General features: G+C 67.1%; 6 protein-coding genes across 6 annotated transcripts; 2 read left to right on the top strand and 4 right to left on the bottom strand.

The window, feature by feature from the left end:
• Nucleotides 1-531: 531 nt before the first annotated feature.
• EMIHUDRAFT_245654 (hypothetical protein) lies at nucleotides 532-999 on the bottom strand (the record flags this gene model as incomplete). Its single annotated transcript, XM_005767968.1, has 1 exon — nucleotides 532-999. One exon carries the CDS (start codon nucleotides 997-999, stop codon nucleotides 532-534), a length of 468 nt encoding a protein of 155 aa, XP_005768025.1.
• A 309-nt stretch (nucleotides 1,000-1,308) lies between these two features.
• EMIHUDRAFT_245653 (Integrase) lies at nucleotides 1,309-2,384 on the bottom strand (the record flags this gene model as incomplete). The annotated part of the gene is made up of 3 exons (XM_005767967.1): nucleotides 1,309-1,334; nucleotides 1,406-1,656; nucleotides 1,828-2,384. 3 exons carry the CDS (start codon nucleotides 2,382-2,384, stop codon nucleotides 1,309-1,311), a joined length of 834 nt encoding a protein of 277 aa, XP_005768024.1.
• A 4,496-nt stretch (nucleotides 2,385-6,880) lies between these two features.
• Nucleotides 6,881-7,708, top strand: EMIHUDRAFT_316574 (hypothetical protein; the record flags this gene model as incomplete). Its single annotated transcript, XM_005767966.1, has 1 exon — nucleotides 6,881-7,708. One exon carries the CDS (start codon nucleotides 6,881-6,883, stop codon nucleotides 7,706-7,708), a length of 828 nt encoding a protein of 275 aa, XP_005768023.1.
• Nucleotides 7,709-11,614: 3,906 nt separating this feature from the next.
• Nucleotides 11,615-13,226, bottom strand: EMIHUDRAFT_119284 (hypothetical protein; the record flags this gene model as incomplete). The annotated part of the gene is made up of 3 exons (XM_005767965.1): nucleotides 11,615-11,851; nucleotides 12,085-12,171; nucleotides 12,621-13,226. 3 exons carry the CDS (start codon nucleotides 13,224-13,226, stop codon nucleotides 11,615-11,617), a joined length of 930 nt encoding a protein of 309 aa, XP_005768022.1.
• Nucleotides 13,227-15,001: 1,775 nt separating this feature from the next.
• Nucleotides 15,002-15,934, top strand: EMIHUDRAFT_119283 (hypothetical protein; the record flags this gene model as incomplete). The annotated part of the gene is made up of 1 exon (XM_005767964.1): nucleotides 15,002-15,934. The coding sequence occupies one exon, from the start codon at nucleotides 15,002-15,004 to the stop codon at nucleotides 15,932-15,934; it is 933 nt and encodes a 310-aa protein (XP_005768021.1).
• Nucleotides 15,935-16,165: 231 nt separating this feature from the next.
• EMIHUDRAFT_470516 (hypothetical protein) lies at nucleotides 16,166-18,018 on the bottom strand (the record flags this gene model as incomplete). Its single annotated transcript, XM_005767963.1, has 1 exon — nucleotides 16,166-18,018. The coding sequence occupies one exon, from the start codon at nucleotides 18,016-18,018 to the stop codon at nucleotides 16,219-16,221; it is 1,800 nt and encodes a 599-aa protein (XP_005768020.1). The 3' UTR covers nucleotides 16,166-16,218.
• Nucleotides 18,019-19,204: the final 1,186 nt, after the last annotated feature.

Below are 19,204 nucleotides of genomic sequence, written 5' to 3'. Positions count from 1 at the left end.
TGTTACCTGCTCGGGGTAAGGGGGTGGTGAGGGGGTCCCGATGAAGGTGGGGGTGGGGGTGGGGGTGGGGGTGGGGGTGCGAGGTGGGGGTGGGGATGAGGGCGAGGGTGCGAGGGTGAGGGTGTGAGGGTGTGAGGGTGTGAGGGTGTGAGGGTGAGGGTGAGGGTGAGGGTGAGGGTGAGGGTGAGGGTGAGGGTCAGTGGTGCGGAGCAGGAGGCGATGGCGAGGCGGGGTGGGGTGGGGGTGTATTGTGCCCCCCCCCCCGTGCCTGCCGTGGGGGAGACAGTACAGAGCTCGCACAGCTTCCTTCTCCCGGGCGTTTGGAGACGCGCAGAGGCGAGGAGCGCGCGGGCGGGTCACAGACAGCGAGTGTGGTGGGCGCGCCTTGCATCCGGATCCCGGCCTTGCGCCCCCCCGCGGGCCCGGTGGCCAGCCCCTTGACCCGCAGCTGGACCAGCCGACTGGTGCGGCTGTTGAGGAGTTCCGCGCCCGCGCGACCGATCTGCGCGGGCGGCAGGTCCAGGTTCATACTCATCCTCTCCGAGAGCGCCTAGTAGTGGTAGTCATGTCCAGGATCGGAACCCTGTCCACGTCCCAAGCGACTGGCGACAGGAGCGCCTTGGCGAGCTCGGCCGCCGCCGAGCCGCTGCTGCGAGAGCCGCCGCCGTCGGCAGGAGGCGCGGGCGACGGGACGGCGTTGGCGGGTCCAGAGGTAAACCAGTTCGCACGTGACACCTCAAACCCCAAGTCGTTCGCCGGCTTGAGTTTGTCGAGCGCCACCTTCAGCGAGACGTTCGCGAGCGACCACTTGCGCGTAGGATCATGCCAATCCCAGCAAGACTCGATTCGGTCGCCGCGCCTGATGCCCGCGAGCTCCGCGGGCGAGTCTAGCCGGACCTCGACGACGCTGTGCGCGCTGTCCACCGCGAGGCCGAGGCGGCGGGTCTCGTCCAGCGTCACGCGCAGCGTGAGCCGGTTCGAGTACTCTGAGTTCGACATGAATCGAGGACTGATCCTGAGCAAAACCAAACCCAGGTGAGCGCCGTTCATAGAACAAGCGAGCGATGTGAACGCCCAGGGAACCGATATGCCACCCCAACCGCCCGAGCGCCCGAGGTGGGCGCTCGGAGGCCGGAGGCATGAGAAAGCCGACGTGCGCGGGGCGCACGAGCGGCGGAGCGAGAGCGGGCTCGCGTATGGAGTGTGTGTGTGTGTGTGTGTGTGTGTGTGTGTGTGTGTGTGTGTGTGTGTGTGTGTGTGGCACGCGCGCGGATCTCCATGCGTCCGTGCGCGTGTGTGACGAGGGAGCTAGCTCGTCGGCTCGCCAGGCTCCGCTGTGTCAGCAACGCCGCGGCGGCGCTCCCACGACGGTGGAAGCGCCTGGTAGGATCCGTCCAGGAGCCACAGCCGAGAAGCTCGTAGGCCTCGGGCGACGGCAGCACCGACGGGTCCATGTAGTGAAGCTCGCGTGTCCGGCCATTCTGAGACCAGCCGCCGAGCCAGTTGCCCCGAAAGCGGGGCACCCGGATGGCCTCCGCGGCGCTTGAGCCGCCAGAGCGCAGCGAGTGGCCGAGGTAGACGAAGCCGGCCGGAGCCCGCACGCCCTCCTCGTCGAGCGTCTCGCTCACCCAGCCCACCATGTGACGCCGGCCGCCGCTCGCCGGGAAGCTGGAAGAGCCACTCAGGCGCCGCCCCGAGCGCCGCCCGGGCGGCGAGGTAGGCCCTGTCTAGCTCCCCGAGCTGGGGCAAGAGCGAGGCATGGCCGTGAAAGGACCTCGCGGTGAGGGGGAGGCGCACGATGGCATGCGCCGGAACGCCCAGCCGCACCGCATCTTCTCGGAGATGCGGAGCCAGATGAAGCCCGAGTTGCCTTCATCGATACCGTGGTCGGCGGAGCGGAGACCGGTCGAGGTGTCTTGCCGCCCCATGAAGACGAAGGAGAGGACGAAGGCGTAGCGCCTCCGGAGGAAGTCAGCTGCGCCTCGCGAACCCTTCCTCGCCGCGAGAGAGGGCAGGGCTGCGAGGGTGGCGCGGAGGATACGCGCCGCCGCAGCCGCCGGCATTGGGACACGCGTGTCTCGCGTGTCGCAGCGAGCCTGGCCCCGCGCCATGCCCCGGCGCGCCGCGGTCACGAGGTGGCCGAGGGCAGGCTTGTCGAAGCCGCAGTCGGCGTGGTACGAGTTGATGGCCGAGAGGTAGGGCTGGAGGCTGCTCGCAGCGATCGTCCCCTTCTCGGCCAGCGCGCCGACATAGGCGAAGATCATCTGCGGGGTGGCGGGCAGCGGGTCGAGGCCCTCCTCGTCGCACCACCCCTCAAACTCGCGCCAATGTCGCGCGTAGCCCTCGGTGGTGGAGTCCTCCCGCGCCGACGCCGCAAGGCGCATGGCGGTGCCGCCGCCCCGCCATGCGCCGACTTCCGATGCCAGCCTGGCGAAGGGCGAGTCCCGCGCTGAGCGGAGGCTCATCGAGTAGCGCTGCTGACGCGGAAGATTGCCACCGGCCACGACGCCAGCCGCGGCGGGGCGTCCGCTGCCACGCGCTCGCGGCGTGGGCTGCGGGGGCGGCGGAGAGGGCAGCGGAGCGGGCGGCGGCGGAGGCGGAGGCGACGCGGCACGCCGAGGAGCTGCTGGCGGAGGTCGAGGCGGAGAAGCGCGGCAAGGGCAAGAAGGGGAAGAAGAAGAAGAAGGGCGGCGGGAGCGGCGGCGCTGGGCCGTCGCAGGATCCCGAGGCGGCGTCAGAGGCAGCCGCAGCCAAGCCCGCGAAGCTGGACAGGGAGGGATTGATCAGGCTTCTCAAGACGCTCCACGAGGAGCGGATTCGGTACGGCATCACGGCGGAGACGTCGGTCGAGGGGCTGGCCGAGGCGTTGGGAGAGGAGCAGGTCTTTTGGCACTCGACCATGTCGTGTTTGTGGGATCCCAGTTATTTTCACACTCGTTTTTCGGAAAAATTACGATTTTTTTCGATGCGACCGGGGAGATCGCGTCGTCCATGCACATGCAGTTGCTACAACATGTACATGTGTAGTTCGTCGACACCGCGGCGCGCGGGACGGGACTCGGGAGACGAGAGCAGCGCAGCATCCCGCAGCAAGACCCGCAAGCCAAGATGAATCAGTCGCTCCGCCGGAAGCGTCTCTCATGACAACATGCGTGTGCATTCATGACTCAGTAAGCAGCAGATGAGATGGGGAACCCGCCCCGACGCGCGCATGCAGAGCGGCCGGCGCCCCCCTGCGCCCCCGCGCTTGTGTGCGGCTTCACTCTTGGCTTCAGTCCGCCGGCTTGGCGCTGCTCGTATCGAAGCCGAGGTTGAGCGCAGCAAACAACGCGGGCGCGGCCTGCAGAAGAGCCGCAGGGTCCGCGTCACCGTTGATCATGGATGCGAGTTGGAACGGGTCGAGTTCACCGCTGAGCTCGATCGTGGGCGGCGAGGCCTTGGCGGCGGCCACCTCCTTGCCGATGGCCGCGCGGAGCTGGGCCTTGGCCATCACCGCGTGCTGCGCGAAGATCGGCCGACGGTGGCTTGCAGCCGGCTCCAGCTCGACCGCGCGCTCGTAGCTCTTCACGCACGACCGGATCTGCTCGATCGTGGGGCTCGGCACTCGCCACGACGGGCGGCCAGGGTCGCAGACGTGCGCGTTCGCCAACATAACGTGCGCGTGCGCGTAGTCGGGGTCTGCGTCCACGACCTTGGTGGCGAAGGCGATGTTTGAATTCGCGTCTGTCATCCACGAGGCCAGCGGCAGGTCGCCAGCCATGGTGCAGTATGCGATCTCTGCTGCAGCGCGGCCCCAGTTGCGCATCATGAGCGTGCTGCCGGAGAAGGCGGATTTTTGGCCAGGTCCGCCAATCAGGTCCATCACCTTGGTGTAGCACGGGACTGCGCCGGCAAAGTCGTCGCTTTGCTGGAGGATGTCGGCCATCAAGAAGTGTGCCGTTGGGCAGGTCGGGTGGAGCGTGATGGCCCTCTTGACGTACTTTTTGAAGGTCTTCGCGTCCTGCTCTTGCAGCGCTTGCGTGGCCTTGGCCAGCAGCGCAGCGTACTCCCGCTCTACTGGCGACCGGGGCCCCGCGGAGGTGTCCTCGCTCAGCTTCGAAAAGAGCGAGCTGCACTCCTTCACCTTCGGGTCAGAGGGCCCGCGCTCGCCCCGCCGCTTGTGCCAGCGCTTGTGACCCTTCCAGGCCAGCTTGAAGCAGACATCCGAGCAAAACCGTGCTGGGATCGCCAGTCGCATCTCGGTGCAGACCGGGCAGCACTTGAAGCGCTGATCGGGTTGCTGCAGGAGCCCGCACTGGGCGCAAGAGTCGCCCTTCCACGGGATCTGGGCCGAGGCTGGCTCGCGCTCACGCTCTTCGATCCAATCGGCGGTGCAAGTCTGTGGCGAGCCGTGGCCACGAAGCAGTGCCGCAACGTTGTGATGGCCGCTGCTGGACGCAAGGGCGAGCGCATTCATGCCGGCCATTTCGAGGTCGGTGCGAGCGCCAGCCTCCAGGAGCAGCTTTGCAATCTCCAGCTGCCCGGACGCCGCGGCAAACATGAGCGCCGTGCAGCTCATCTGACCCTGCATGATGCACTGTACGTCAACCTGTGCGCCACGCCGCAGGAGCTCTTTGGTGAGCTCGAGGTGGCCGCAGCACGCCGCACGCTGCAGCAATGTGCCGCCATCAAGAGGGTGCCGCGCCTCGATCGCTCCTGCCGCCTCGGCGTCAAGCCACCCGGCAACCACAGCCACATGGCCATGCGTGGCAGCGTTCGCAACGTCGCGGGGCATCCGCGGGGAGTAGGCGAGGTTCTGCGGCTTCACAGCAACAAACCGGTTGGAAAGGATGAAGGTCGTCCCTTGCCCGCTCTTCACCTCCATCTCGAGCTGCACGTTGAAGCGGCCGCTCTCGTTCTGGTCGCTGATTTTTCCATACGTGCCATTGAGCTCTGGCCGTGACAGTATCCCATCGATGCGAACGCGCCTACCGGGGGCCAGCGGCGCGGCGACGCCCTCCATGCTGCAATCCTCCATGCTGATGGCAAAGACCTTCAGTTGGGAGCGCATAAAAAACAAAGTTGTTTCCCACATCGAAGGCTAAGCTCAAAAACAAAAAAATCAGCGCGGCGTCACCCCAGGTCTTGGACACTGCACGCCCTGCGAGCGGGGCGGGGTGCGCACTGACCCTCTGTGTTCGTGTGCGTCGCCCATCTCTCCCTGGAGATGACTGCTCTATTTATTTATGTTTGGACACAACAGCGATGCCGACTTAGTGTGGGGAGGGTCGGCAAGCAGTCACTCACTAGGCGGCGCCGCAGGGCCGGGGCACTGGCCACGGCCTCGCCGACCACTAGAAGCTCCTCCGGACGACTCCTCCTCCGACCAACCAAGACTCATGCGGCTCCGGCTCTACTAGCGAGGCGAATGACATTTTCGACACCCTCGGCGACCATCTCGGCTATACGGTTCCGACTCCCGCCCGGCTTCGGCTGGTAGTCGACAAGCTGCCGAGCCCAAATCACTGTCAGTGCCAGATTTCTGGTTGGCTTCTAAAAATCTCAACAACACGAAAACTCTCTCTCTAAAATCTCTCTCTCTCTCTCTAGAAGGCGGACCCACTGACGCGCACTAAGTTGGTGGGCGGGGTGGCGCGGGAGCGCCGGGAGGCACTCACCCACTAGCCCGCTCGCCGGCAGCCCACTCACTACGCGCACTAACTTAGAGCGCGGGGTGGCGGGAGGCACTGACCCACTAGCCCGCTCGCCGGCAGCCCACTCACTACACTACGCGCACTAAGCCACTACTCGAGTAACCCACTAACTTAGAGCGCGGACGTCCCTTCCGCACACTAAAGTTGGTGCGCGTAGTGTCCCGGCCTCCGACCACGACTCCCGGGAGCACTTCACCACTTGACCCGCCCGCCTCGGCCGCGCTCTCGCGGTGCACGCCCTCCCCTCTCGCGGCCCTTCCCTCTCGCGCCCGTTTCCGATGACGTTCCCCGACGAGTGGGGCGCCGGCGGCGGGGACGGCGGCCCGACCGAGTCGAAGCTCGTCCAGCTCTCGATGCAGAGCAATGAGGCGCTCCTCATCAAGACGCTGCTGGCGCGGAGCTGCCCGAGTGCAAGGCTGAGCCGCGTGCAGCGCGTGCAGAACAAGAAGCTGTGGTGCGAGTACGCCCACTACCGCGACGCATCGCTCGTCCACACCTGCGCCGGCGGCGACGTCAACGAGATGCTCCTCTTCCACGGCACGGCGGAGCGGGCGGCGGAGGATGTGCTCGCGCATCAGAACGGGCTCGACCCGCGCTTCTCGAACGGCGGCTTTTACGGCCAGGGCATCTACCTCGCGGAGGACCCGTCCTACCCGATCGGCGGCCGGTACGCGCACCGCATCTCCGGCTCGGGCGGGCGCCGCGTGCAGCTGCTCATCGTGAAGGCCGCCCTCGGCTCGCAGCAGGAGATGGGGCAGTGCATCAGCGCGGAGACGAGGGCGATGCGGATGCCGGACGTGCGCGTCGAGGGCCCTCCCCGACTCCTCTACGACAGCGTGCGCGGCGGGCCCCACCGCCCCTTCGTCTCCGGCGGAGGCGAGAACGGGTGCGACGCGTCCTTCATACACGTAGTGTACGAGTCGCGCCAGATGTACCCGGCGTACGTGATCGAGGTCGAGATGGAGATGGGGGCCGAGGTGGTGGCGGCCGTGCAGAACAACTCAGCCGAGGGGAGTGCGAGCGCCGGCCCGGCACCCAAGCGGCAGCGCCACGCTGCGCCGAGCGGCGGCGGCGGCGGCAGCGGCGGCGGCGGCGGCGGCGGCGGCGGCGGCGGCTCCAGCAGCGGCGGCGGCAGCGGCGCTCATGTCCCCGCCGCTGCGCCACCGAGCGACGCGGAGGTGCGGGCGATGGGCGTGGCGGCGGCGACGGCGGCGCTGCGGGCGCACGGGTCGGTCAGTCGCGTCGCGCTTGCGGCTTGCGGGCGGTTGGTTGATCTGTGCAAAGAGGCGCAGAACAGGCAACTTGCGGCGGACGCGGGCGCGATCGAGGCGATCGTGGCGGCGATGCAGGCGCACCCGCAGGTGGCGAACTTGCAGCAGAATGGTTGCATGGCGATGGCCAACGTGTGCGCCGGCCCGAACCCCCCCGCTTGCGCCGGCACCGACGCCGCAGGAATCGCACGCAAGCAGCGCGCAGCAGACGCGGGCGGCATCGAGTTGGTCGTGGCGGCGATGCAGGCTCACCCGCAGGATGCGGGCGTGCAGCAGGGTGGCTGCATGGCGATGGCCAACGTGTGCTCTGGCACCGACGCCGCAGGGCGGGCGCGGAGGCAGCGCGCAGCAGACGCGGGCGGCATCGAGGTGGTTGTGGCGGCGCTGCAGGCTCACCCGCAGGATGCGGGCGTGCAACAGGATGGCTGCTTGGCGATGGGCAACGTGTGCGCTGGCACCGACGCCGCAGCGTTCGCACGCAAGCAGCGCGCAGCAGACGCGGGCGGCATCGAGGTGGCTGTGGCGGCGATGCAGGCTCACCCGCAGGTGGCGGGTGTGCAGCGGTTTGGCTGTTTGGCGCTGGTCAACAACGTGTGCTTCAGCAGCGACGCCGCAGCGCGGGCGCGGAGGCAGCGAGCTGTGACTGCGGGCGCGACCGAGACGGCGGTAGGGGCTATGCAGGCGCACCCGGGCGACGCAGCTGTTCAGAGGCACGGGCAGCGTTTGCGTGATTTTCTTGCCTGAAGGGATCCGGGCCGCGCGGACCAAAAGAGCGCACCATGAACAGGAAGAACGCATAGGGTCCGGTCTGTGGGAAGTGCTTGCGCCATCTAGCTGGTTGTCTGAAAGGGTTTGTCTCTGAGCGCACAGGCTCCGTCGTGTGGGAAGAGCTTGCGCGCGATCTCTACTTGTCTGGGGCGGCGGCGTGGGGTAAGGCGTACTCTCCAAACAACAGGGAGAAAGAAACCGTGGCTCGCGAAATCTCGATCATCTTCGATCAACAACGACGGCGCCGTAGACCTCGAGAGCCAGCGGACGGAGAGACGAGAGACACCGCGATGAAGGGCTGCCAGCTTCTCCTTGTGCTCGCTGGGCTCCATCCGGCTGGCGCGCACGTCCTCTTCAGGGGCCGTGCCGGTGTGCTGCAGCAGCCACTGCCGGTCCTGCGGAGCACGCGTGCGAGTGTCGTCTGCTCTGAGCTCGAAGTGGAGCGCGCCCGCCTCGAAGCGCAGCTGCGGAACGGCTATGACGCCGTCGCCGTTCGCCGGCTCCAAGAGATCGAGGCGCGCCTCGCTGCTGCACCGCCTCCCGGCGGCCAAGCGTGGCCGCCGCCGCAGCAGCAGGGCATGCCGCCGCCCTTCAACCTGCCGCCGCCGCCATTCGGCTCAGCGCCGCGGCCGCCCGCACCCCAGTCACAGCCGGGCCGCCAGGGCCCAACGCCCACGCAGCGGCCGCCCGTGCCTCAGACGCCGCCACCGCAGGGCATGCGGCCGCCGTTTGGGCAGGCTCCGCAAGCGCCGCAGCAGCAGCCGCCTCACTTTGGTGTGCGGCCGCCGCAGCAGCAGCGTGCGCCAGCGTGGCCCCCCCCGGGCGGAGTCGCGGCGCCTCAGCCTCCTCCGCGAGGAGCACAGGCGCCTGGACTGCCGCCGCCGTTCGGCCTCCCTCCTCCGATGCCGCGCCCGGGCACGCCGCCGCCGTTCGGCCTCCCTCCTCCGATGCCGCGCCCGGGCACGCCGCCGCCGTTCGGCCTCCCTCCTCCGATGCCGCGCCCGGGCACGCCGCCGCCGTTCGGCCTCCCTCCTCCGATGCCGCGCCCGGGCACGCCGCCGCCGTTCCCGATGCCGCGCCCGGGCACGCCGCCGCCGTTCGGCCTCCAACCACCTACTATGCCGCAGCCGGGGTTCCTCTCCCTCCTCTCGTCCCTTTTGGGCTTGCCGCCGCCAGAGCACCAGGGGCTGCCGCCACCTCCCTTTGGCCAACAGCCTCCTCCCTTTGGCCAACAGCCTCCGCCCCCTGGCCAGCCTCCCTTTGGCCAGCCGCCTCCGCCTCCAGGCCAGCCCGGCCTACCGCCCCCGTTTGGCGTGCCGCCGCCGACACGGCAGCCAGGGACGGGGGACGGGGGCGTGTCGTCGCCGTGGGGGCCGCTCCCTCCCTACGCGGCGGCCACCGCCGCCGCGGTGGTGTTCACCTCCCTCCTCTCCATCGCGGTGGCTCTGGGCACGGCCGCCCCGCCAGACGCGGTCCTGTATGACCCTCCGCCCGTGGCTGTCGCCCGCAGCCCGCTGCCCGCCGTGGCGCCGCCCCTCGCGCCGCCCCTCGCGCCGCCCCTCGCGCCGCCCCTCGAACCGCGGTCAGCTGTAGCGCCGCCGCCCAAGACGCAGCCGGCACCACCAAGGCCGGCGCCGGTGGCAGCGCGCCCAGCTGTGGCGTCCTACGAGTCCGCGCCCGGCGTCTTGGTGGCTGCGCTCCTCGCGCCTGCCGCCCTGGTGGTGTACTTTACCAGCGGCGCCCCGCTCGTCCGCGACGACACCGAGGCCCCGATCGACCTTTACGACGAGTACGGGTACGGCCAGGGGCGGGGCCAGCGGCGGGGGGGGCGGGGCGGCTGGGCAGACGGGTACGCCAGCCAGGACGGCTACGGGGGGCAGGGCTTTCGGCGCGACCGGCGTGCGGAGGGGCGGGAGCGTCAAGGGTACGACGACGAAGGCGGGTGGAGGGGGGCGGGGTACAGAGATGGCTACGACAGCAGGGGCGAGGGCGGCTGGATCGGAGACGCGGCGGCGTACGATGGCTACGACGGTAACCGCGAGAACGCCGCGGACCACCGGGGGCGGCGTGACTTTTGAGCAGCGTCAACACATTCTCACTGATCGTTCCGCGGGGAACCAACAAAGCTTAAAGGCTCTCATTATCTTGTACTATGATCTAAAAAACAACGCCTCCTCAAAAAAGCTAAAAGCCGGGCGAATTCTCTTTCCGTGAGCGCTCTAGGGACTCGGCGCAACCCCTCTAACTTTGAAAAGTCGCAACGCCGATGGCGAATGGCATGACGCCTTGGTAGCGCCGTGGTCCTAAAAAAAAAGAGCGGCGAACCCTCGGCAATCAATCCCAGGCCTGGGGGGGGCGATTGCCGACGGGCACAACGAGACGCAAATCATCAGCATGAAGGTGTGCAGTCACAGCGTGAGCATGCTGCGTCGCGTGGCGTCCCGCCTCTAGCCTCACGCCTCTCGCGCACGGGGTGCTGCGGTCGCCACGCACGTTCACAGCGTTCGCACCAGTCTGTGAAAGCCTGTTCACGCACCCTGTGCCACAGCCGCCCTCGTACGCCTCGCAGATCGTCCTCGCCCTCCTCGCCGCTGGCTCCGCGCACGGCGCGACGCTGGCCGCCCCCAAGGTCAAGTCCACGCTCAAGCTGCGCGGAGGCCTGGACTCGAAGCAGGTCCTCCTCGCCAACGCCGCCGGGCTCGCCGCGTTCGGGAGCGAGTTCGGCAGCGCCCTCGTCGGGTCCAAGTGCGTGCACACTCCCCGCAGATACAGCCCCCCCCCGCCGCCGCCTCCGCCGTGACTGCGCGCGGTACCCTCAGGTGGGCTTCGGTCCGCTACTGGGACTGCGAGCCGACGGAGGGCTGGCAGCAGCTGTCAGAGGCGTTTGGGATCGGCCTCCTGACCCTCGCCTACGTGACGTATGACACGGCTCAGAACGGCGACGAGGCGCGCGGGACTCGCGGAGTTCCCTCAGCCACCGGAGTTCCCTCAGCCGCCACCGCATAGCCACCCTCTTTGCTTCCCCACCCAGGCCGCCAAGACCAACCTCGGCAAGAAGCTCTCCTTTGCGTGGATCGGCTGGACCCTCATGCACGTCAAGTGGTGGCAGGCGAGACCCCCGCCTCGCCCCCTCGCCCCCTTCCCCTCCTTTGCGCCATCACCAACCCCCCCGCCGCCGCACCTCCCCGTCCCCCAGATGGGCACCCTCGTCACCACCGGCCCGCTCAAGAGCCAGCTTGGCGGCTGGGTCCCCTGCGCCACCCTCGCCGCCCTCAGCGCGAAGAAGTTCCTCATCAAGTAAGGGCGCGCAACGAAGGACCAAGGCGCCGCGAGCAGGAGCGAGGAGGCGCGATCGTCAAGAGAGATGCAGCGTGCTCTGCAGGTCTGCTAGGCTGTTTGATTCGAGGCCAGCTAGGGGAGGGGAGATAGGAATTATAATTCAGGCGGGGTCGAGGGCGGAGAGAGTGGTCCAGTGTGTGTGCGCGCGGCACTCTGCGCTCTCTTACTCAGAGAGCGCAAACTCTGAATCATAGACGTCAATGCTGTCCCAATACTCTTTATTTAGATATCTTGGCGCTGTTGCTGTGTGCGCACCTGGGTGCACGCACGCGCCACACAGAGTCAGAGTCTCAGAGATGGAACTGGTGGCCTTACGGCTTCGCGCTTCCATGCGCGCTTCGGAAGAGGGAACTCGCATCAACGAACCAATATGTGGGAAATACTCGGTGTGGCGGCCCTCCGGCCTCCGCAAAGGGGCCTTGGCCTCTAGCCAGCTCCTACCCCTAGCGATGCGCGAGGCCCCCAGAGTGGACGCCGTACGTCCCCAGCGTGCCAAAGCCCGTACTGTAGTCTCGTGCCCTGTAGTTCCTACCCGACTCGGCGCTACTGCCCCCGCTCCCCGCCCGCTGCAGGGCCGCCCTCGGCCGGCGGCCGTGGGGCAGTGAGCGCGTCGCGCAGCGCCGCGCGAGTCGCCGGGGCGACCCCGATGGCACTCATGTACCCGTCCACCGAGCCGTACCGCGCCTCGACCCGCCGCCACAGCTCGTGCAGCGTCGCCGGGTTGGCGCGGCAAAAGCCGTCCAGGTCGAGCCGCGCAGCAAGCCGGGCGGGCAGCATCGCCTGCGGCCGAGGCGGCGGCGCGGTGGGCGAGGTGAGCGAGGGGAGGGGCAGTGGGCGCGGTGGGCGGGCGGGCTGCCGGCTCGTTACCCCCCCCTCCCCCCTCTTCTTTCTGTGCAGCTCTCTGCAGCTCCCCGCCACCTCTCTGGCACCTCCCTGCTGTCTCTCTGTCACCTCCCGCCCGTGTCCCGCCCGTCTCCCGGCTCGACGTCTCTCTGCCATCTCTCTCTGCGCACCTCCTGCGCCGCCCGCCCCTCTGCTGTGGCGGCCCACGCGTCGGTGCGCGCGTACTCCGCCGCAACCTCCTCTGCAGACGCGCCCGCCTGTTCACAGCCAGAGGTGTGAAGAGACGCTGTTCACACCCCAACCTCCTCTGCAGACGCCAGGGGGGGGGCAGCGGCGAAAGCGGTGGAGGACGAGGGAGGAGCGCTGGACGGCTTGATGCCCGGCCAGCTCTCGGCCAGCTCTCCTAGCTCTTGGCCAGATCTCGGCTAGATCTCGGCCCGCTCTCGGCCAGCTCATCCTTCTCTCGGGCATCTCTCGGCCATGTCTCGGCCATCTCTCGGCCATGTCTCGGCTAGGTCTCGCCGCATGCAGCAGGAGGGAGACGAGGAGCCCGGTGCGGTCCTTGCCGTGTGTGCAGTGGACGAGGACCGGCGCGCGAGGGAGCGCCTCGGCGCACACCTACGCATCTCGCCACGACCTCGCCTCTGCTACTCTCCCCCTCTGCCCGCAGCAGCGCGCGAGCGACGACCTCCAGCGCCCGCCGCACCGCATTGCCGTTTCGCGTGAGAATCCACTCGTACACGTCCGCGAGGGAGAGCTCCGCGAGCAGCGCGGCGACGCGCTCGTCGTACGCCGCCCCCGCCGCCTCGCGAGCCGCTGCGTACCTCGCCACCGCCCGCCAGAGAGAGCGGGAGAGCGCAGGCGCGACACGCGTGCGTGAGAGGCGTGTGCGCGCCAGCAGCTCCGCGTGCTGGTCAGGCGGCGGCGGCATGCTTCGCAGCAGGCGGAGGCCGCCGAGCGCGACCGCAGCGGACGGCGACATGAGGAGCCGCCGCAGCACGCCGTTCCGCACGAGCGACGAGTCCATCAGGTTGACATGGACCGTGAGATGACCGAGCGGGCGCGAGCTGCCCTGAAAGGCCTTGGTGTCGTCAGCGAGCGCCTCGTCCGGCGAACGCAGGTCGAGCACCGTCCCGACGCCGCGCACGCCCACCAGCTCGTGTACCGCCTGCCCATTGGCACAGCAGGGCGATGCGGATCGCAGCAGCACTCCAGGCCGGGTGAAGCGCGCGCCGGCGTCGCACGGGATGCCGCCAACGTCGCGAAAATTGGGCACGCCAGGCAGGTGGCTCAGTGCGGCGGCGGCAAGCATGTAACGCGGCGCGGTGGGCAGGGATGCTCCGCGGGCAGGATCCCGCGAGGAAAGTCCGAAAGCGACAAAAAGAATTTAGTCGTGGTGACCATGCTGCCGCCCGGGAAATTAGTTTCCGTTTGTTAATCAATTAATTAATCAGTTTATTAACTAATTCATTACCCGTGTGAAGAACGACCGTGAGATACGGGATACGCTGCTGCTGCAGCCCTAGCCAATTCTAGGTGGTCCAAGTCACCTGCTCACCTCATCGAGCTGCGAGGTACTGACTGGGCCATAGTGCATAGAGCTCTTCATGTACGTTTGCATGAACTGTTGTGCCGACGATTTCCTAGCCCCCAGGCCTCTCAGTTCACGAGGTGAACCGTGAACCCGGTTCATGAACTAGTTCGCGGGCCTTCTCTTCGGTGTTGCCGAAGGCGTAGGAGTGGCCAACGGAGGCGGGCGTGCCGCCACTCGAGGCGTTGCCAACGCCCGGCGAGGAGGTCTTGAGGAGGGGCGTCCAGAGCTTGATGCCCTGTTCACGCGCGCGCGAGACGTGCAGACAGGGTTGCCAGGTGAGGAGGTGAGAGCGAATGGCGCGGTTCACGCCTCGCACAACAGAGAGAGAGATGCGCTCTGCATGGTGGGACATAAAAGAGAGCGAGTACTTGGGCGAGTAGGCCGTGCGGTCAACGCTGCCGCGCGCGACTTTGCGCGCGAGGCGGCGCAGCTTGAGAACGGCGGTGGGCGAGAAGCCGCCGCCACGTCTCGTGGAGCAGCAGGTTGAAGTTGTTGCGCTTGACTGTTTGTTGTCGTCTCAGTTGTTGTAAAATTCTTTTTGCGCAGCGGCGCCGCCAGGCGCCCGCCCCGGCGGTGAGCGACGCGTAGCGAGTGAACCTTCACGGTTCGTTCACGGTTCGCGGTTCACGGACTCGGGGCGGGTGCTAGTCGGTTCACGGTTCACGGTTCGGCCCGACGCTGCCTGGTTCGTTCACGGTTCGCGGACGCGGTTCGCCCTTTTGTCCTGCCACAGTTCGAGTTCACGGTTCAGAGTGCACGGTCGGTTCGAGGGTGAACCACTGATAGAACTAGTTCATGAGAATCAAGCTTACTTTCACAGTGAAAGTAAGCTTGATTCTCATGAACTAGTTCTTTCACACCTCTTCCCCTTCCTCTTCCCCCTCTTCGTCCCAGCTCCACTCATCCCGCAACTCCCCGCGGGCCCAGGTGAGGAACAAAATGAAAATTGATGGGCTTGCCCATCCCGGAGTGGTTCGACCCCACGCAAACCCGAGACGGTGACGGGATGCTGTCGTGGGTGGTCTCAGGCCCAGTGAGGTAGTGCGCCTGACTATCCCGGATCCTGCTGAACAAGCTCCTCTTGTAGCTCGATCGGTCACACCGCCATCGCCGTCGGGGAGAGGGGGGACGACACTGCTTCGGCAGCGTGCACCTCGATCCTGTACCGTGTTTGTTATGACCCCCCCCAATGAACATACCAGTGAGGGAGGGCGAGACGATCGAGGGGTCCCGTACCACGCGGAATCGGCCCTATCCAGTGCTCAAGTGCTCAAAAGTACAGTACACTGAGAGACTATGGAAAGTTCACGTCATGACGGTTAGCCGCTGTCACGACCGTTAGCCGCTGTCACGACAGCTGGGAGCTGTCATGACAGCAAACGACAGCGACAGCGACACCTACCTGTCACCAGCTGTCACCAGAGCTGTGTGAGGCTCGCTCGGTGGCGACCGAGTCGGCGGCCCGCGCGGACGCTTTGGAGGAGGAGCTTGCGATGGCCGACGAGCGAGCGCGGAGGGCGCAAGATGACTACCGCTTGATGCTGGAGCGGCAGCTGGAGCAGCGGGCGGCGCTATCGGCGGACGAGGCATCCTTCCAGCAAGAGATTGCAGAGATGAACCGCGCGCTGCTACATGACGCTCGGCAGGGCGAGGCGAGCGCCACCGCTCGACTCCAGGCGCTCCAATCGCGGCACCAGCGTCTTCGGACCGGCTATGAGCGGCTGCGCGGTGCTGTCTTGGATCCCGCCAAGCACTCCGCCAAGCAGCAGAACGAGCCTGCGAGTACCGTCGAGGGCGCTTCGGACGGGGCGGACGTGGCCGAGCTGGAGCATCGGGTGGCGCAGCTGGAGGAGGCTAGGCGCGCCTTGGCAGATAGGCTGGAGCGGGCAGGGCAGGCGTACACGGCGGCGTTGGCTGAGATGCGTCCGGGCCATCTGGCAGACAAGGAGTCGCCGCCGCAGATTGCCGTGCCGGCTGTGCCGCAGAGCCCAACGCCACCGAGTGGGTCGGAGGCACACGTGGTGGGGGAGAGAAAACGAGAAGCTGCAGCCATGGTGCGGGCCATTCAAACGCTGACGGCGCAAAAGGCGGAGCTCCAGCGCCAGCTGGAGCGGCGCCACGTGGCCGAAGACGAGCTCAAGAATCTGCGTGCGGAGATCGAGCGGCTGCAGGCGGCTCGGGGCGATTTCAAGCAAGACTATGCCCAGCTGCGCTCGGCCTCCTCGCTCCAGGTCCAGGTGAAGGAGATGTCCTCCACCATAGCCGCCTTGGAGTCGGAGCGGCCGAAGCTGCTCCGCCGCGCCGCCACCGCCGAGCAGCAGCTGGCATCGTTGCAAGAGAGCATGACCTCGACCGTCCAGTCGTACCAAAAGGAAATCCTGCAGCTGCGGCGGAGCCAAGCGGGCGCCGCACAGGGCCCTCGATGAGACGAGACACGAGAGGCGTGTGCGTCATCACGCGTGTTTCGAAGTTGCTTTGTGTTTGTTCGTGTCTGAAAACCATCTCTCAGTCTCCGATGCGAGCCAAGCAGCCACGCGATGGTAAGCCGTAGATTAATACATATAATAGTGCATGTGCGTACAGCTCTAGAAGGGGCACAACAGGTCGGTCAAACAAGTAACGCGCTCTCATTAAAAAGAGGAGAAACTTATGGGAGTAACCCATACAATTTTACGCGTACTACGTGCGACTCTTCCCTGTACCAGCACACTCAGTACAAGAGACACACCAAGGTATTAACAGTAAGTGTACGGTGACTGCAGATTAGCCTCAGTCTACCCGTCCCGGGGCGTGTCCGCTCGCTGCTCGAGGTTGAGCTCGAGGTGGAGATCGGGAAGTGGTCGGACCCCCACCCCGAGTCCTGTTTCCACATGGGCCCGCCCGCGCGGCTCTGGCCGCCCCAGGCCCCCGGCAGGCGGCGAATGGTCGCGTGATCACGCGTTCCCGGCGCGGTGTGTACTTTCGCGCCCAGCACCTTGACGCGCTCCTCCTTGAGGCTAGCAAAGTCGACCAGGATCCAGTCGATGTAGCGCGCGCTGCCGAAGACGGGCCGCGTGCCCCTCACGACGGCGCGGTGCTCCCCCTCATGCTCCCCCTCATGCTCGCCCTCATGGTAGACGTCGATGCTGTTGGAGCCAGGCCCCTGCGAGTAGACCTGCGCCCTCTGGAAGCCTCTGTAGAGGCCGAACCAGTTGTGGCACGTTGAAGCTCTGCACCCGTTGGCCTGGGTGGTTCCGGCCATTCGCGCCACCTCCCACGTGTCGACCATCACGGGCGGCGGCAGCCGCTCGTCCTCCTCGTAGTCCGAGTTCGGGTCGGCGCCCTGCCACAAGAAGTTGTTCAGGTCGAGCTCTAGCAGCTTCCGGTTGGTGACGTGGGCGGCCTCCACGCTCTCGCCCTCGCCGTAGCTCCGCGCGTGGCTGCCCACCAGCGCGTCGTACGCGCCTACACGCCAGTTGACGCCACCGCCGTTCTTGTTCCTCTTGTCGCTCGACTGGAGCTTGGTCATGTTGAAGTCGCCGCCGCACACCACCGGCGCCTTGAAGCGCTCGCGCAGCAGCCGCAGCAGCGGCGCCAGCACCTCCTGCGCGCCGCGCGTCCGCAGGTCCGGCTTGCGGTCCGTCAGGTGCACCTGTCCACACACCAGCAGCCGTAAAGCGACGCCGGCCCACGGCGTGGCCTCGCAGCCGACCGGCGCGCCGACCGACACACACACGATGTCGACACGCGCGGGCGGCGAGTCGACAAAGCGGAAGGCGGCGTAGGTGGCGCCGCCGGCGCGCCACTCGCCGTCGTCCGGCCAGCAGTGGCACGCGCTGTACGACCACTGGCCGAACTTGCACCTGCACGCGCCTTCGGGGAGGAATTTGTCGGGCGCGGAGCCCAGCACGAAGCGGTCGGCGAAGAGCGGCTGCAGGACGTCCGGGTTGTAGCTGATTGGGCAGCACCACTTGGACTCCACAGGCCGCAGGCGCCAGCCAACGGCGTGGTGCAGCTGCTCCAACTTCTCCGAGTGCAGCTCCTGGTGGAGTATCACGTCTGGCCTCACGGCGCTCCACTGCGCGGCCATCGTCTTCACACGCGCCTGCCACTGCTCGCCGCCGGGGTCCGCTTCCACGCCGGACAGGACCTGCTGACCGTTCTTGACCGCGTTCCTCGCGATCCCTGGCGGCACGTTGGACGAGCAAATCCGGATGCGCTGCGGACTCACCTTGTGCCGCTTGACAGACTCTGACGGCTGCCCGGCGCTCGCAAGCAATGGGCGCTGTGGCAGTGGGCGCTGTGTGTTGACGATTGCAGCGAGCCGATCCTTCGGCAGCCGCAAGTTAGTCGGCTTGACTCCCAGCGTCTCGGTGCTCCCGTCGGCGCGCTGCACCTGGACAGCATGGCGGTCGGCGGCAACCTCCTCATCCTCTTTGGCATAAACGACGCGGCCGCAGGCGCCGTTGAGACCAGCGCGGTTCCGAAGCGAGTGTAGCACGACGAGGTCGCCAGGTTTGTAGGTGCCCATCAGGCGCTCACCGCCGGGCAGGTGCGGCGGGAGCAGCAGTGCAAGCGGCGGCCTTTTTTCACCGACCGAAGCGGCGCAACCAAAAAGAATTAAGCCGCGAGGCGAGAGGCAAGGTGCGGGCGACGGCTTCCTCAGAAGCCGTCACCCCCACCACAGGAGCAGTCACACCACTCCCACTCTGCTCCCACTCCGGGAAAAAGGCCCGAATCGTAGAAAGGTGAAGAACAGCCAGGCTCGGACTGGACACCAACGCGGTATGGGTGGACGCTAGACAGATGATATATCCGAATCCTTTGAGAAAAAGAACAAAACCGTAGTGCCCCTTCGGAGCTCGTGCGTCCTTGGGCTGACAGACTGTAACCGCCCCATGTCCACCCTGCGCGACGATGAGGCGGAGACTCTCGAGGAGTCGCGGATGCTGGCCAGCGCAGCAAAGCGGAAGCTCCAGCGCCTGCTCGGCGCCCAGGCGGCCCTTCAGCGCGTGCAACGGGAGGGCGTGGCCGCCCTCCGGCGGGAGGAGGGCGTCGCTGAGGCCAAGGCGGCAGTTGACGCAGCGCAATCATCGCTCATGTCGGTGCTCGAGGCGTGCGATGGTGGCGACGCCTACAAGAGGCTCGATCGCGACTGTGCAGAGGCTGCGGGGGCGGCCGAATACGTCCGTTCGGCTGCGGCGGCCCGACTTTACCGAGCGGCGGTCGAGCGGGAGGAGGCAGCGGCTCTCAGCCGACTGGAGGAGGCGTCAGAGTCACGCGCTGCGCTCAAGGCGGCGAAGGAGCGCCTGGCGTACTCACAGGGTGTCCTCTACGGCCTCGTAGAGACCGACGGCCGCGGCGAGGGCGGAGAAGTCCGCCTTCAGAAGCAGCTCGCCGTGTGGGCCGACGAGGCATGTGCGGCGAAACGTGTGATAGCAGAGCAGCAACCGCACCTCCGGCGGCGCCGCGATGCGCGGCGCCGCTTTTGGCATCAGCAGGGCTGGAGAAAGGCCACTGAGCGCTTCGGGGCAGTGTGTGGTGTCGGGCCGGCGGATGCGCTCAGGCTGAAGCTCGAGGTTTTGGCTGCCGATGCGCGGCAGCTGCGCACGGCAGCTCGCGGATCGCTACGCGCACTGGTTGCGTCGCACGAAGCGCATGCGCAGGCGAGTTGGGAGCTCCAGTGCACTCTTGGCGCAGTCGCCTTCCTGACGGAG

This window comes from Emiliania huxleyi (genome assembly GCF_000372725.1).
Source record: "Emiliania huxleyi CCMP1516 unplaced genomic scaffold EMIHUscaffold_470, whole genome shotgun sequence".
In the NCBI taxonomy this organism is placed as follows: Eukaryota; Haptophyta; order Isochrysidales; family Noelaerhabdaceae; genus Emiliania; species Emiliania huxleyi.
The sequence above is the reverse complement of the archived record's forward strand: the minus strand, read 5'-3'. Positions and strand labels throughout refer to the sequence as shown.